Raw genomic sequence first — 18,350 nt, 5'->3', positions numbered from 1 at the left:
TTTGGAAAAAACTCTACTAAATGTTGATTTGAAAATGCATTAGGCATAATCAAAGATCATGAACCACCCCATTAAATCCAGCTGTGCTGTGACAATACTATACATTTATACCAGATTGTTAGCACATAAATGCTGCATTAGCAGCTGGTGAGCAGCCAAGAATGCTTCCTGTGTGTATACATTGGTCAAAAAATGGTTGGCAAAGCATCTGTAGGTGTAAATAGTGACTATGAATTAATCATTGTGTACTGGAGTCTTTTTTTAATCAAAAATTAATGCCGGAATGATCTAGGGGACAGTTCCCTGGCAGCATTTTTATTTATTTTTCCTTGCTGTTCTTCCCCCTTTCTCCAACTCTCTTCCCCTCTTCCTTTCACTGAGGTGCTGGTTTACATTGAGGTACAGTTGCACAGGCATGGCTGCGAGTGGTCATTCTTAATGTGAACACCAGTAAGCCATTTGACAGACATCACAACTGAACCTGACATTGCTTTCAAATATTATCCATTTAGGCTTCCTCAGCAAGAGTTCTGTCCTCAATGTGCAGATTTCCAGCACATGTTCCATCCTCCATTTACATCCATACACACTCCCAGCAGGAGAACTGCCATGACTTCATGTGCTATTTGACGGAGAAGTCACTGGATACCAATTAGGAATGGGAACCATAGCTTGACTTCCCCCCTCCACAACCAGTCAGGAACTGAGGCAAATTTTGGTACCAGTGATGCTGGTTATTGAGAGGTTAACTTGGCATAAACCAGGGATTGAAGCTGGGACATCTTCGACCTGAAAGGTTCAGTACTGCACTGGGACGTGGGATGAGGGTTTCTATATTCACTGAACTATCAGAGAAGTCTAACGTATGACATTTCAGTTCTCCATACCATTCATCGTTAAGAGTCAGGTGGTGATTTATGCTGCACTATTTCCAGCCTCTGACCTGCTCTTGTATAGAAACATAGAAGATAGGAGCAGGAGGAGGCCATTTAGCCCTTCGAATCTGATTTGCCATTCATTACGATCATAGCTGATTGCCCAACTCAATAGCCTAATCCTGCTTTCTCCCCATAATCTTTGATCCCATTTGCCCCAAGCGCTATATCTAGCTGCCTGTTGAATTCGTTCAATGTTTTGGCCTCAACTACTTCCTGTGGTATGAATTCCCAGGCTCACCACTCTTTGGGTGAAGAAATGTCTCCTCATTTCCGTCCTAAATAGTCTACCCTGTATCTTCAGACTCTGATCTCTGGTTCTGGACACCATCATCAGGAACATCCTTCCTGCATCTACCCTATCTAGTCCTGTTAGAATTTTAAAGTCTGTAAGAGATCCCCCCCTCATTTGTCTGAACTCCAGCAAAAACAATCCTAGCCTAGTCAATCTCTCCTCATACATTAGTTCTACCATCCCCAGAATCAGCCTGGTAAACTTACCCTTAAGAGCAAGAACATTCTTCCTCAGAAAAGGAGACCAAAACGTAATATTCCAGATGTGGCCTCACCAAGGCCCTGTATAATTGCAGTAACACACCTCTGCTCCTGTACTCAAAACCTCTCATAATGAAGGCCAACATACCATTGCCGCCTTTACCGCCTGCTTGTAGTATTTATTATGGCTGGTCCATTTCAGTTTATGTTGTGATAATCCCCAGGATGTTGGTAGTGAGGGATTTAGTGATGGTGATGCCATTGAATGGAGATGGTCATTGCCTGGCACCTGTGTGATGCAAATGTTATTTGCAATTTGTCAACCCAAGCCTGAATGTTGGCCAAGTTTTGCTGCAGTTGGACACAGATTACTTCAGCATCTAAGGAGTCATTAGTGAACTTGGATCTTATGAGGGAGCCAAGGTCATTGTTGAATCAGCTGAAGATCTTTGGGCTGAGGAAATGACTCTGAGGAACTCCCGCACAACCATCTTCCCTTGTGCTAAGTATGACCCCAATCATTGGTGAGATTTCCACTGATTCTCACTGACTTCACTTTTACTGGGGCGCCATACTCAGTCAAATTATAGAAATCCTACAATGCAGAAGGAGGCCATTTGGCCCATCGAGTCTGCACTGACCCTTTAAAAGAGCATCCCACTCAGGCCCAACCCTCCTATTCCGGTAACCCATGCATTTATCATAGCTAATCCACCTAACCTGTATATCTTTAGACTGTGGGAAGAAACCAGAGCACCCGAAGGAAACCCATACAGACTCAGTGAGGATATGTGAACTCCACATAGACAGTCACCCAAGGCCAGAATCAAACCTGGGTCTCTGGCACTGAGGCAGCAGTGCTAACCATGGTGCCACTGTGTAACCAAACTATTTTGGTGCCAAGGGCTCTCAGCTCACTTCTTGAGCTTTACCTCTTTAACCTGTGTTTGGATCAAAGCCATAATGAAGTCAGTAGCTGAGTGGCCCAGGCTCAACCTGAATTGAGCATTCTGGGTTCATTGCTGATGAGATCATTGCTGACCAAGTGCCCTTTGATAGCACTATTGATGACTCCTTCCATTACTTTGCTGGTGTTCAAGGGGAGGTAACTGGCTGGATCGGATTTGTCCTGCCTTTTGTGGATAGGACCTATCTGAGCAATTGTCCACATTGCTGGCCTGATGCCAGTGCTGTAGCTGTGCTGGAAAAGCTTGGCTAGAGGTGTGGCTAGTTCTGGAGGCAAGTCTTCAGTGCCATTATCAGAATTTGCCTTTGCAGCATCCAGAGCCTGCAGCTGCTTCTTGATATCAATGAATTGAATTAGCTAAAGACTGGTGTGTAATGCAGGGAACATCACGAGGAAGCTGAAATGAAGCATATATCAGGCACTTCTGTTGAAAGGTTATTGGAAATATTTCAGCTTTGACTTTTTCACTGATGTGCTGCATTCCCCCAGCATTGAGGGTGAGAATGTTAATGGAGTTATCTCCTCCTGTTAGTTGTTTAATTGTCAACCAGGACTCCAGTAACCACTATTTGAGATTTTAGTTGATGGATGTAAGTTGCATATATGGACACTACGATGAGCACCCCTGTTGTTCTTTGAAATACTGACCATGGACTCTTTTCCTATACTTCACGGAGCTTTGACTTAACACCATCTTTTAACCACTGCACGACAGTGTCCTTTCAATGCAAGAGTTGCTCTATCTAACCCAAAGGAAAATGCCCAAGAGACTTCATAGTGGGGAGCAGGTTCTGAGCCAAAGGAGGAGAGATTAGGCAAATAAAAACCTTATTCAAAGTGTCAGGTTCTAAGAAGAAAAGGGAGTTCAGGTGATTTTGGGAAAAAAATTCAAGTGTTTAGCTGAGGTGGCTGTAGGCACAATTGTCATATCATGGGACAAAGAGAGAGGTTGGAGTCAGAGGAAAGAGTTTTTGGGACAGTTGTAGATCTGAGAAAAACTAGAGATAAGGAAAAGTGAGGCCAGGTATGGATTTAAATTATAACATGAGAATCTTAAAATTGAAACATTGGAGGATCTGGAACCAATGTAAACGACTAAGGGCAGAAGGGGTTAGCAAGCTGGAATCAAATGTGGCGGAAGAGCTTTAGATGCATTGAAGTTCATGTAGGATTGCCCAATGGAAGCATTGTACTAATCAGGTTTGGTAACAAAAGCACATGTAAAGGCTTCAAAGATAGATGGTTGAGGTAGGGCCATGGCAGGGGAATTTCCCAGGTAAAAGTAGATAATCTTTGTGATGGAGATGAGAAGTGGAGAATGGGCATCTGTAGGTGTAATATATCTGGACTTCTGGAAGGCGTTTGATAAGGTGCCACACAAAAGGTTAATTCACAAGGTTAGATCACTTGGGATTGGGGTAATTTATTAGCTTGGATAGGTGATTGACTGATGGACAGAAGACAGAGAGTCGGGTTAAATTGTTTTTTTCTGGATGGCAAGAAGTAACTAGTGGGGTGCCACAGAGTTTGGTCCTTGGGGCCCCAGCTATTTACAATCTATATCGATGACTTGGATATAGAGATAGAAGGCTCTTTTGGCAAATTTATAAAAATAGACAAGACAGTATGTTGCAGTGAGGAAATAAGAACCTCACAAATGGATATAGATAAGTTAGGAGAGTCAGCCAAGATTTAGCAGATGAAATTTAACATGGATAAGTATAAGGTCGTGCATTTTGGTTAGAAAATGAAAAGATGACTTATTATCTAAATGGGGAGAGATTTTGGGGTGCTCTGGTGCAGAGGGATCTGGGTGTCCTTGTTCATGAGTCACAGAAAACTAGCATGCAGGTGCAGCAGATAATAAAGAAAGCAAATGGAATGTTGGCATTTATAACTAAAGAAATAGAATATAAAGGTAAGGAAGTATTGTTGCAATTATACAAGGCATTGGTGAGGCTGCATCTGGACTATTGTGCACAGTTTTGGTCCCCTTATTTGAGGAAAGATGTAGTGGATTGGAGGCAGTTCAGAGGAGCTTCACTAGATTGATTCTGGGGATGAGGGGTTTATTATATAAAGAGAGATTGAACAGTTTAGGCCTATACTCTCTGGAATTTAGAAGAATGAGGGGAAATCAAATTGAGGTATGCAAAATAATAAAAGGCATAGATAAAGTAGACTTCTGCTGGTGGGGCATTCTAGGACAAGAGATCATAATCTTAGGAAAAGGGGAAGCAAATTTAAAACAGAGTTGAGGCAAAACTATTACTCCCAAAGGGTTGCGAATCTGTGGAATTCGCTATCCCAAAGTGCGCTGGATGCTGGGACAGTGAGTAAATTTAAGGAGGAGTTAGATGTTTTAATTTGTCATGGATTGAAGGGTTATGGGAGAAGGCAGGAAAACGGGGGTGAGGAGCATTTCAACCATGATCGAATGGCGGAGCGAACTCAATGGGTCGAATGGCCTAATTCTGCTCCTATATCTTATGAACTTGTGATATAAAAGGTCAGAAGCTCTACTCTGAGCCACCCAGGATACCTTGGTTATGAATAGACTGTCTCAGCATGACGCTGTTAGCCAGCATAGATCCTTAAGGGATTCAGGAGTGGAAAGAAGAGGCATTACTGGAGATGCTCTGGCTTTTGGCCCATAGGGATGATTGGAGCTGAAAAAGATCACTTCCACAAAACTGGAAAATGGAGAATGGATATTGGAGAAATATGGTGCAACTGATTGTGCTAAAGGTTGAATGAATGGGGTGAATGATATATCAAAGCTAATGCTGCTTGAGACTTTGGTTGGAACTGTTTGGCGCTGTACAAAGGGATCAGACAGTGCTTTATGGGAGAGATGGACGCGACCTGGAGGTGACAGCATTTGGAAGAATGGAGATGGGAGAGTGGTAGGAACCACAAATATTGAGAATGGACTTCTTTGAGGACAGGTTTTTGGAGATTTAAAAGATATCAAAAAACAGCATACTTAATATAATCTGAAATGGGAGCCAATTTCAACCCAGAGAGGACAACCCCTGAAACTCTGAGCAGAAGTATGCCAAAACCTGAGAAAATAGATTTTTTTTACTATAGTTGAAATTCTGTATTTATTAATGCATATAATAAAGAGTATGGGTGGATTCCAAACTGAACTTTAAGCCAGTGTGTGTATTCTGTTGGAGTCAGTGGGAGTGCAGCAATGAAGCTTTTAGGTGTGCTTGGAGTTATTTCATGCAACGCTATACAGATTGAGCCATTTTTGCCATAGAATCGTTCACAGCCTCACTAAGAGACAAGGTACAGGGCTCAGTCTATTAATTCACATACAAGGCTAGCACTGGCTGAACAAAGGAATGATACTTTTATGTTTACACTGCAGTGCACAATAGAATGAAACTGTAGTGTTCTTCATAACTCATGGATTGGAGAAGAGGCTTTACTGCCCATGGTTTGGAGAGCGTTACTTTGCAATGGCAACTGCTGTCAACTCTTGAACAATCGAATTGCACTCTAAAGGATTTTTACGCTTGGTCATAATTGCATTGCTAAGAGAACTGTAGTTGCGGGCTGCAGTGAGAGCACTTGGGAACAGGGGAGTGGTTAGATGAATTCGAGTATCGGGGCTTGATGGGTTTGGGGGATTGGGAGTGAAGAGGGTTGGCAGGGCTTGGGGTGGGTGTTATAGATGGATTTGGGGAAGGGAGGTTGAATGAGTGGGGAAGGGAGGTTGAATGAGTGGGGAAGGGAGGTTGAATGAGTTTGGGAAATGGAGGGCATTGATTTGTAATGGGGAAGGGAGGAGTTGGATGGATTCGGGGAGCAGCTTATTGGGTTGGGGTTATTTGGTTTGGGGAGTAGGGGTTGGCAGCTTTGGGGGAGGGTTGTTAGACATATTTGTGGGATAATTTGGAAGAGGCGAGGCTGATGGTTCCTGAAATCAGTTCTACCTTTGATTGCCAGCACAATAGGAATAGGCAATGAAGGTAAAAGTATCTGTTGTATAATTTCTCAACAGGTGCTTATATACTTATTTTGGAGTAAAGAACAGGGAGTAAAGAACTTGCCTACTTGCTTGCCTTAGTGCCAGATATAGCATTGGTTAAATACAGAATAAAGTTTCTTCTACTGTAGTTTGGCAAACTGTCTTAACTAGCCCCCTGCCAAACCTTTCTGGAATATTATTTACTGTATGATAACATTTCTCTCAGCAAACCACTCTGCACACACTGTAGGGGCATTTTGTTAAAAGTTCCTATAGCCTCAGGTGTCTAAATGATTGAGAATTGTAAACTAAATGTCAAGATGTGACTTATATAGCTCAGCTTAAAGTGAATCTTATAGAAGTTGTGTAAAGCAATTATTTTTGTTGTAAACCTGCCATTTTGTTTTCTTTTCCCCATGATCTCTTATCCCATCTGCTGCTACCACCACCGCCGCCCGCCCCCCCCCCCCCCCCCCCAGCTAATTTTCATCCCTTCCTCTTCTGTTCTGAAATTGTTGACTTACTCTGGGATACTAGAATATTGTGTACAGTTTTGGTCACCTAGTTACAGGAAGGATGTAAATAAGGTTGAAAGAGTGCAGAAAAGGTTCACAGGGATGTTGCCGGGATTTGAGAAGCTGAGTTACAGAGAGAGATTGAATAGGTTAGGACTTTATTCCCTGGAGCGTAGAAGAATGAGGGGAGATTTAATAGAGGTGTATAAGATTTTGATGGGTATAGATAGAGTGAATGCAAGCAGGCTTTTTTCACTGAGGCTAGGGGGAGAAAAAAAACCAGAGGGCATGGGTTAAGGGTGAAAGGAGACAAGTTTAAAGGGAATATTAGGGGGGGCTTCTTCACGCAGAGAGTGGTGGGAGTGTGGAATGAGCTGCCGGATAAAGTGGTAAATGTGGGGTCAGTTTTAACATTTAAGAAAAACTTGGACGGGTTCATGGATGAGAGGGGTGTGGAGGGATATGGTTCAAGTGCAGGTCAGAGGCAAAAAATGGTTTGGCACAAACAAGAAGGGCCAAAAGGCCTGTTTCTGAGCTGTAATTTTCTATGGTTTCTAAATGGGTAAATGAGTGCTGGATGCCAATTCATGTGGAAAACTTTTAAGTATTTATCGACTATTGGTCTTACCAGCTGAGTGCAAATCTAACCTTCCTCGATGTCCAATCATCTGCACTTCAAATCAGAGCCATCAAATAAAGATCAGGGGTGGGAACTTGATCAGAATATTTTCCTGCCTGACTCAGACTAGTTTAAAACTTATTGAGTTATTAGAAGAGTTAGTTTGATATTTAGTGAGCTGTAAGTGGAATTTTATGGTGTCAAAGGGTTACTAATGAAATTGTGCATGCAACAGTGGGACCCTGAGTAACTTACTCTGAATTTCTTGTTAAATATTAAACTTTAATTTGAGATCAATGATTAATAATCATTGCAGAATTAGCTTTAAACAGTTTTTTCATTAATTGTAGATCTGTAGTCTAAAATCACCGAGACAGTATATTTTCTGTATGAGTTAAAGGCTTGTGTTTACTTTACCATAGTTCTGAACAGAAAGTTGAGCCAGTACATTCTCCTGTACGATTCTCCATAATCAGTTGTCATATCTTAATCTGTTACACTGTGGAGAACTGAGCTAAATCAAATTCTTAACAGAATTTTCTCTTTCGTTCTGAGTAAGCAATATTTCCTGCTACTGTTTTCACTGACTGGTGTTTAAAAACATGATATTAGGTAAAATGATCTATTTTAAAAAAAAATCTGCATTTCTAATCTGTTTATGCACATTTCAAAAGCAGCAGTTTAACCACTTTCACAATGAGATTTTAAAACTATTTGTGGCTTTAGAACATTACATTAGGTACCATTCAACCCCAATCCTGATGCTTTTGTTTATTAAGGAAATAGTAATGATTATTTTTTGATCTACAAATACCCAGCTTTTTAAAGGAATTGTTTCATGTTCTATGCTTCCAGCTTGTGTGATCTGCTCAAGTTCAGTCTGTGTTGCAATTTTTGGCTTTTCAGAAGTGTTCCTGATTGTGATGACAAGGCAACATGTTCAAATGTTTGCTAATCATACCCTGTTAAGCTCCCGCTGTGTTTGTGATGGTTGTCCATGATTATTTTGGCCCTGCATCTGTGCATCGTGTTGGCTACAGATTGATTTCTGGATGAATCTAGGACGCTTTCTCTCCTTACATCTGATGAAGGTGGCTGGTTTTAAAAGCAACACTTAAGTATGTCAACAGTTGCATGTTGCCTTTCTGAATAACTCTTGTTTGATGATTGAGTTAAAGCAATCAGTCAGTACATTGTCATGTTTTGCGTGTTTGAGCTATTGTGGGCTAATGCTTGCAAAACGGTATTGATCTTTGCTATGTTTTTTACTCTGAGCGGACAGGTTTAAAACACACGTTTATTACACATACAAGTGCAGACTGTTCTCTTTGGTTAACCTTCATTGACTGTTTGAATCCATTCCGTCGAACAACTGTTCATTTTTCATTGGGTTTTTTCCCCCGTTACAAGTTTCTCTGAAAGTACGCTTCAAAATGAGTCACTCTTGACAAAGCAACCTCAAAGGTGTTATTAAAATGATTGGGAGCTTCCTTCCTATACAACGGCCATAATACTCTGACACCATGGAAACTGCCTTAGAGCTCTGACTGTGAATAGAAGCTGCCTCCCTAAAGTTGGTCTCTAACACCATGACATCCCTGGTACCATGGCACCATTTTTAATGCTTTTTTATTATTTATTGCCAAGTTGCTTCCTTCTGTCCTGAAGGTGTTGATTTTCCGTAGTACAGTTAATCGTATTGAAACCCTTGACTGTGAGTATCAGTAGACTGTTGAACTAATGGGCCTTCATAACCGAGTCCCATTGTGCCTCCATTCAGCATCCAAATGGCAGGAGTTGTCACTTGACTATTAGATGCAAGGCCCTTACCTTTCTACTCCCTGTTGCCGTGAACACCCTTGTAGCCCTGGCTTAGACCAGCTACATCAGCATTGACTGGGCGCTGAACCTTGGATTTTCTTGCTCATTATGCATCACTCACTAGCTGAATAAAATTGTTAGTACTGGGGGAGTGAATTCAGTCCTCCCGTTTGCCTAGGCTGTTGCTTCTATTCATTTTTTAAAGTTGCAGAAGAACATTTATTTAGTAAAATAATTATGCCACAATTACCCGCAATAACACTCAACTAAGTTTCATTTGGAGCATGGGTATACTACTGGTATGACCTCTGATGAACTGGGACTGGCATGCACAAGAGTCATCCATGGTCACACCTCCGGTCTTTATCCCCCACCATTTGCCGTTCACTGGAGAAGCCCCTGTCCTCTGCATTTCACCTGCCCTGAGTGATATGTCTCAGATAAACGTCTTGGACTACACCCGTTGACATTCTGTCCCTTCATGCTGAATTACAAAGTATGTTGATTGCTGAGATGCCGTTTTTGTGTGTTGCTGTTTTTTTCCATAGCAAAAAAACTGTTGCTTTCTTTGCCTAGGTGAGATATGTATGGTTCTCATTCATTTGATATTGCACATTTTGATTCCAAGCAGTGACTTCCTTGGGTCGATCTCGCTGATTTCAGATCCGATTGAGTTATCGTGGTGCCTTGTATCCTAAAAACAATGTGATGTTCTTAAAGGATGCAATTCATGTGTTCATGTGATGGTGAAACAGATGGAAATGGAAGTTGACTCTCCTAACGCCTCTCGGGTTTTTAACAAAAAAGGGCAGCATGGACAAGTTGGGCCGAAGGGCCTGTTTCCATGCTGCAAACCTTTATGACTCTATGGACCCTGCTGAATAATTAGCATTTTCAAAATGCATTTTATATTTCTTAAATATAATATTTCTCTCTTGTTTTTAACCATGTATGAACCCATCCCCATTCTATCTGTATTTAATCTTATAAGAGCCCGTGCCCTTTCTCGCTTGTGTTTATTCCTCTAAGATTCCATGCCCCTCAGTCTGTATTTAATCTCCAAGAACCCATGTCCTGTCTTCCTTTCTCTGATTGAACTTACATGAATCTAGGTCCTCTTAATCCAGAAGGATTCATATCCTATCAGTTTTTAATGCTGTGTGTTCTCACACTTCTGCTATTCGTCTTTAATCCTGTTAGAGCCCGTGCATTCTCTTTGTATTTAATCCTGTAAGAATCCATGCACTCCTTATCCTGTGTTAAACTCTGTAAGAGCCCATGTCTTCTCTAACTGTGTTAAACCTAAGAACCCATTCTCTCATTATCTTGGGGGTAAGTGATATGCAGAGTGATTTAAGCAATAACATATGCCTGCACTGCAGCAGAAAATCATGGGCAGGCTGGCCACTCTCTCTGCTATAGCACAGGTGTAAATATGTCATTGCCTTTCGATCATACCCTTCCAAATTAACAGCTTCCCTACTATTCCAGGTAGCAGTAAGTATCGGAAGTTATTGCTATTTTCAAGCTGCTGTCTTGTCAGATTTGGCTAGAAGTAGCATTGTGCAAAACGTATATGTTGCCTCCAGGCAATCACCATTCAAACCATAACATTTAGCCAGTTAAAATGATGCCTTTCACTAGGTATGATCGAATAGGAAATAACATTTCCTGTGGTTCCATTTTCTAAAAGACAGATTAACCTCTTCACCGCCATTTCAACACTGAGCTACTCACATCCCATTGACCACCTTTCTGGTGTGATTTTCCCAACCCCTTTGATTTGTATTAAAAGTAAGGTTTTCCATGTTTGTGTGGCATTCTCCAACTGGATTTCCTGCATAATCTGCAATGGTCATTCATATCCCTCCATTAACGCTGCTTTGAATCGGTGACCAGGAGGTGTGGTGAAAATATGACCTGTGTAACTTACTTGTGGCCCCTACCTGGTGTTTCACACAAGTGAGATTGGGGTTAGGGGTTTTGAACCTACATCCGCCGTCACAGTATACTGGAGTATGAATGTGCTGTACTTCATCCAATCATACTGCATAGGAGGTGGCTATTTGACTCAGTGTGTCTGTGTGAACTCCTTGAGTTGCTTATCCTCAGAATTCTAGCTATATTCTAAAATGTTCCAAAAGCCAAACCTCCCCTTCAACACCCCTTCAGAAAAAAAGATGAAAACCTAATGCATTTGGTGATGTGGTTAAAGGCTGACTTTATCTCCTGGTGGGAAATAATTCTGTTCTTTCTAAACTTTCCAGGTAAAAGTACCCCTGTAAACAGGCCTGGCTCGGCCGACTCTCTCAAGTCCCACGATCCTTTCCAGCCCTTTGGCGCTGATGACGGTGACCCGTTTCAAAGTAAAAAGGGGCTCGGTGACCCATTCAGCGGTAAAGATCCCTTCACGCCTACTTCCTCAAGTAAAACTTCTAAAGACTCTTCTTTGGGTTTTGCAGACTTCAGCTCTGTAAGTTGAGATCAGTGATACTCTCTGTCCACAATCAACCCCTCCTGTCCCCTCTCCCAATCTGTGCTAGTATGGTCATTTTACTAAAGCCTACAACTGGACACCTCACCAGCTTCTCTTGCCATTCTTTTGAAAATCATGCTAGCCATTTCTGCATAATAACACTGATCTCTTAAATTTCTCTTGCCCTTTCCTCGCTTTCTATCTAACATAGTGGAGAAAAAAAAAAATTCTTCTAACCAGTAGCCAACCTTATAATGACAACTAGCAGCCTTTCCAAAAATAAAATTCTTGAGATGGACATAGAGGGGGAAAGTAATTCCGTAATCATTTGGCAACTGTCCAATTGTACATTGGCAAGGGGCTAACTGATTCCTGTCAACATTAAGCTGGATGTGGTGATTGTTATGAGGCTGTCATAGACTGGGATTGAAGTGTTTATTTTGGTTCTGTCCAAGGTGACAGTCCGTTCCAAATAAACTTCAACCAGGATAGATGTATCACTAAGGCCTGTGGCCAGACGTACCTTAGTTGGTGGCTGGGTATTAACCTTTCTTTCTCATCCGACCATCCCCCTTCCCCTGCTCCACCATCTCCCCATCATGCACTACTTGAGGCAATTGACCTGATCTGCTTCAGCGCAATTTCCTCCTGTAATACTCAGCTGGTGCATGCGAGGCATTGATGATAAATTTGAATTTTTATTAACCTGTGTCAACAGTATCACTACTCAGCTGTCAGTCCTGAGTGTATTGCGTGTGAATTTAGTGTGCACCAGTCCTCTTTTTGTATATGTTTATGTTTTTTATAAAGTTAGTGAACGTGTAGTATTGTGAGTGAACTGTGGACTGAACCAAGCCAATGGGAAACATGGAAGAGGCACCAATAGATTTGGGTTTGGTTATATGCTCTTCAGTGATAGGCAAATGCAAACTATTGAGATTTCCTGCCATGTTTTTATATTAGTTAGTCATTCCAAGTGTTCTCACTACCTCTGCTTCTTTACCTTTAAGAAATTTTGCTTGTTGTTTGTTCTTTAGCTGGAGATGGTCTTTTCTTAGAGTTTTGAGAGCATGCTCTGTGTTCCAATGCAGTAGTGTCTGTTGCATTTTTTAGTTTTTTATTGAGTTTCATGTTGTCAAAAGTTTAACAAGAAGACAAACAGGCAAAATAACATATATAATTATAATATTGAACACCTTGTCCTGAAAGGGAAGTCTTCATTCATCATTACCTGCTTAGTTGATTTGTTTTTGGCTGGTGCATCACAGCTCTCAGAGAAATGTTCTTTGATAGATAGATGAGAGATGGAACACTGCAGGTAGTAATGTCAGAAAAGGACACAAATTGTTTTCATTAGATTTTAAGTGTGTTATCGCTTCCCTTCCAGTAGTCTTATTAATGGTGAGTAAAATGGAGCCGAGGACCAACTCCTTTTTATACAGAGTTTACTCTGGGATGCGATGGTATTCCCATTTGTGAACTAAATGAGATATTCAGAATCACGAGTGGTGATGTTCACTTTCTCTTCCTGGCAACCTCTGACCCCATCGACCTCCTTATAATTTTTCTTCCTTTTTTTTAAAGCAGTGAGATCCTGGACTCTAGGTCTATGGGTATCAATAATCTTTATGTCAGAGCTTAGCCAGTGAACTGAGGTGGGCTATTTTGCTGCGGATGCCTCATTGTATCAAAATAGATACTGTAGGAGATGACTGTTAGCATTCTACTGGACACAGTATAACCTCTGTACCACAGACACACTATGCTTGGAAAATGTACAATCTGCAGCTGCACAACTTACCATGATTACATTAACCATCAACTCCTTCCATTGAGAAGATCAAGCAGCAACATCATTAAATCATTATTGATTCCAAATCGAGCATCATCCAGAATATTGCTGTTACTTCAAAGTCGCAAGGTCAATATCCTGGAATTCTCTTCCTGGTAGCATTGTGAGAGTATCTTCAGCCCAATGAAGATAGTTGTTCAAACTAAAGGATTATCTTCATTGTCTTCTCAGGGTGACTAGGGATTGGCAAATGATGCAGCATTGCCAGTGTCATCCACTTCCTGAGAACAAATTTTAAAAATCCAATGAAATCCTAAAGTTGTCCTGTCATGGCAGCCAACTCTGTCTTAAATTTTTGTTGTTTTTTTCCACTATCTTAATTGGGGACACATCCATATGAATATGGCAGTATAGTTTAAATTCCACGCTGGCAAGTTATGAAATTATATTCAATAAATCTGGTCATTTGTGGGCTAACACCAGAAAATGTCAGTGAAAACTGACTGACTGACTGTTGTAAAATCCTAGCTGACTTCAAGGGAGAGAACCGGCTACCCTGGTGAGGCCTAACCAACATGTGATATCAGTCCCACTTATATAGTTGACATTTAACATCTTTTGGCGTGGCCTAAAATAATGGTTATACAATGGGAAATGAAGACAAACAAGGTGAAAAGTAGCAGAGTACATGAACTGAATGAAAACCATGGATCTTGACTACATCTGATTGAATGTCAGCTGCAGCAGCAGGTGAACTAAGACTAAACCTATTCCAATTGTTCCAGAATGGCTATAAAACTGGCATTTACCTGATCATATTGCTGAGCTATATCCTGACAATAACATAAATAACTTGATCAATTGCTCTTTTATTGGCTCCTCATCAGTCATGGTAGAAAGAACAAGCAATACTGGCTGCAAGCAACATTTTCTCACCAAGACTCATTTTTTGCTGTACCAAATTTACTTAGCTGTAGGGCTCGTGTAGGCACGGTAGCACAGTGGTTAGCACTGCTGCTTCACAGCTCCAGGGTGCTGGGTTCGATTCCTGGCTCGGGTCACTGTCTGTGTGGAGTTTGCACATTCTCCTCGTGTCTGCGTGGGTTTCCTCCGGGTGCTTCGGTTTCCTCCCACAGTCCAAAGATGTGTGGGTTAGGTTGATTGGCCATGCTAAGAAATTGCCCCTTTGTGTCCAGGGATGCGTAGGTTAGAGGGATTAGTGGGTAAAATGTATAGGGGTAGGGCCTGGGTGGGATTGTGTTCGGTGCAGACTCTGTGGGCCAAAGGACCTCTTTCTGCGCTGTAGGGTTCTATGATTCTAGAATCAATATGCTAAATGCAAGTAGAGAAGTGAAAGCATTTATTCTTGATATAGAGATGCAATTTGGCTATGTAAAGTATAAAGGAGCCTTTGAGAAATTAAGAAGCTATATGGAAAGCATTCTAGTGATTGACTGGTTATCGGAGATGAATCTTTAGCGCTTTAGACATCACTCCTGGACTTTTAGTGCAGCGTCCTAGGTCTAGTCATCTTTGCTTCATAAATGACATTCCTTTTGTAGTGAAATCTAGGATGTTGCTATTTGCTGAAACAATTACTATGTTCATCATCTTTCACAACTCCAAAATCATGAAAGGGCACATTGCAGTCCAGAACAGACCCTGGGCAATATCCAGGTTTCAGCTGATAAATGGCAGGCAATATATGTGTCACATAAATGCCACGTAATGACTATCTCTAGCAAGCAATCGTCTAACCACTTTTGCCTGACTTTAATGACATGCCATCACTAAATTGACTACTAGGTCACCATTGACCAGAAACTGAACTGCAGCAACCATAATCAACATTGTGACTGCAAGTAGTGAGGATCATGGGTACTTTACAAAGAATAGTTCACCTCCTGAGGTCAAGTACCAACTGACTCAAGAACAGCTTCTTTCCTGCTGCCATCAGACTTCTGGATGGACCTACCTCGCACTAAGTTGATCTTTCTCTACACTTTAGCTATGTCTGTAACACTACATTCTGTGCACTCCTTTTTCTATCTATAGGGCGCAAGAAACAATACTTTTCATTGTATACTAATACAATTAACAGTAATAAATCAAATCAAATGCATTGCATGTCCATCATTTATAAAACTCAAATCAGGAGTTTGACAAGTAATCAACATTCACTTGACTTGATGCAAGCAAGAGTACTTGAGATGTGGAAGTCAGGCCTGAAGGGGATTGTTGTCAGTGCAAGCTCGATGGGCCGGGTGTCCTCCTTCTGCACTGGAGATTCTATGATTCTTCAAGGACAGGCAGTCAGCTTGATTGAGATAAATTCAGTCTATCAATTCCTCCATCTGTGGTGTTCTGTAGCTTCTGTATACACTATCTATATGGTCAGCAATGTCATGGGAATACATCATCATCTCAAAGTTCTATCATTGACGCACCGTCCTGAGTTGGACATACATTACTATTCCTCTACCCGCTAGAGCCAACACTCTTGACTGTTCTGCCACATGTCATCATGCAAGTACCATCACCACAGGAACTGCAATGCTTTAAGAAGAAGGCCTACCACCAATTTCTAAGTACAAACTAGGGATGGGCATTGTATGCACCTTTGCAGGGCTGCCAACATCTCAGCAACAAATTGAAACATACTACTGCACAATCATCCTGCTAAAGATTGTTATTTAGGTGCTCAAATGTATGAAGGTCACTTGACCAGTTCCACTAGAAAGACGCTGGGCTAGTTATATTTATTTTAGTTAGACCAACCATTGTTTTCAATCCCTGCTCTAAATTCTACTCTGTAATTACTGACTCCACACCTCTTCCTGGCAATAGTCTAGATTAAGCCAGTCTGTTTGCAATCTCTGTGCCACCTGTGATCCTGAGATGAGCTTGTGATCTCATCCATATCATCACTAAAACTGCCTATTTCCAGCTCTGTGACATTAGCCAACATTGCTCCTGTCTTAGTTCACCTGCTGCTGCTGCTGACATTCATGTTTCATTACTTCCTTGACTATTCCAATTCACTCCTGGATGGTCTTCCATTTTCACCTTCATAATATTGTAACTTTAAAAATCTCTCATGCTTTCGACCAGTTTACTTATTCTAATGTTTTATCCCGGTGCCCTTATTTGCAAGGTGGACAAATGACAAACACAAGTAAAGGTTCAACAAGGTTATTAACAATAACACCACTAACCCTTAAATTACCCACATAGAACAAGAGGATACCCCAAAATCAGATATACTACCCGCAAAGATGGTTTGGTTAAAACTGCAGGTTAAAACAGTCCCTTGGTCTGTTGTCACGAAGGTGAGTCTCGATAGCAGCTTTTTCCTTCTCTGGTCAGCCTTCTCAATGGTCAAGGGTCACCTCCTTCATCGAGTCTTCACTGCTGGTGTCTGCAAGTGTGTTCCTTTATCCCCTGCCTGCTTGCCTTTCCAGAAACTTCTCTGGCTTCCGGCCAATGAGGTCCCAGGAGGGGGTTCTAATACCCAGTGGGTTTCTTGATGTCTGCCTGACAGGACACCAGGGTCCGCCCCCAGGTGTCCATCTCCATGCTGCTGCTTACATCTAACCTGTTATCAGATTAAGCCAATTGCAGGAACTTGTGGTGACAGAAAGTCTGGCCTGATCTGGGCTTCTAACAATAGGCCGGTGCATTTCAATGGGGTGCAGTGATCTCCTGCTAAATATCAGTAGGGTGCAATGATGGGAGATTGATGAGTCAGGCCCAGACATGTTCGTGTATTGTACAACTGGCCTGCCTGAGATTTGACTGTGTTTGATTTTTAATATGCCCAATTCTTTAATTTAGGATATCCAATTTTATCAGCCTTAAAACTAGGCCCTGTCTATGTTACAATAAACTTGAGGTTGTTCAAAACTCTGCTGCACATGTCTTCACTCGCAGCAAGTCCCATTCTCCTATCATACCTGCACTCGCTGGCTGACATTAGCTCCAGATCAGCTAAGGACTTGACTTTAAATTCTCCTTTGTTATTTTCAAATCCCTTCATGGACTTGTCCCACCATATCTCTGTAATCTATTTCAACCCTACACTCCTCTGAGATATCTGCACACTTCTAATACGGCTTAAGAATATAAGAACTAGGAGCAGGAGTAGGCCATCCGGCCCCTTGAGCATGCTCCGCCATTCAATAAGATCATGGCTGATCTTTTTGTGGACTCAGCTCCACCTACCCATCTGCTCACCATAACCCTTTACTGTTTAAAAATTTATCCATCCTTGCCTTAAGAACATTCAATAAAGCAGCCTCAACTGCTTTCCTGGGCAGGAAATTCCATAGATTCACAACCCTTTATATGAAGAAGTTCCTCCTCAACTCAGTCCTAAATCTGCTTCCCCTTGTTTTGAGGCCGTGCCCCCTAGTTCTAGTTTCACCCACCAGTGGAGAAAAGTTCCCTGCTTCTATCTTATCTATTCCCTTCATAATCTTATATGTTTCTATAAGATCTCCCCTCATTCTTCAGAATTCCAATGAGTATAGCCCCAGTCTACTCAGCCTCTCCTCATAAGCCAACCCTCTCAATTCCAGAATCAACCTAGTGAATCTCCTCTGCACCCTGTCCAGTGCTAGTACATCTTTTCTCAAGTAAGGAGACCAAAACTGCTCACAGTACTACAGGTGTGGCCTCACCAACACCTTACACAGCTGCAACATAACTTCGCTGTTTTTAAACTCGATCCCTCTAGCAATGAAGGACAA

General features: G+C 41.6%; 1 protein-coding gene across 9 annotated transcripts in view; it reads left to right on the top strand.

Moving 5' to 3' along the window:
* The window catches only part of eps15l1a (epidermal growth factor receptor pathway substrate 15-like 1a), a 380,478-nt gene that overhangs the window by 324,777 nt on the left and 37,351 nt on the right, over positions 1–18,350 (top strand). For 4 of the 9 annotated variants that reach the window (XM_080212644.1, XM_080212643.1, XM_080212642.1 and 1 more), the window contains one exon: positions 11,602–11,807. The exons of 3 other annotated variants lie outside the window; for them this stretch is intronic. In XM_080212644.1, the coding sequence (XP_080068770.1) occupies positions 11,602–11,807 (206 nt within the window). The remainder of the gene's footprint in view (positions 1–11,601; positions 11,808–18,350) is intronic. 2 more of the 9 variants (XM_080212646.1, XM_080212645.1) reach the window with 2 other exon arrangements.

The sequence above is a fragment of the Carcharhinus amblyrhynchos genome, chromosome 26 (assembly GCF_965287045.1).
Source record: "Carcharhinus amblyrhynchos chromosome 26, sCarAmb.v2.hapA, whole genome shotgun sequence".
NCBI classification, from domain to species: domain Eukaryota; kingdom Metazoa; phylum Chordata; class Chondrichthyes; order Carcharhiniformes; family Carcharhinidae; genus Carcharhinus; species Carcharhinus amblyrhynchos.
The sequence above is the reverse complement of the archived record's forward strand: the minus strand, read 5'-3'. Positions and strand labels throughout refer to the sequence as shown.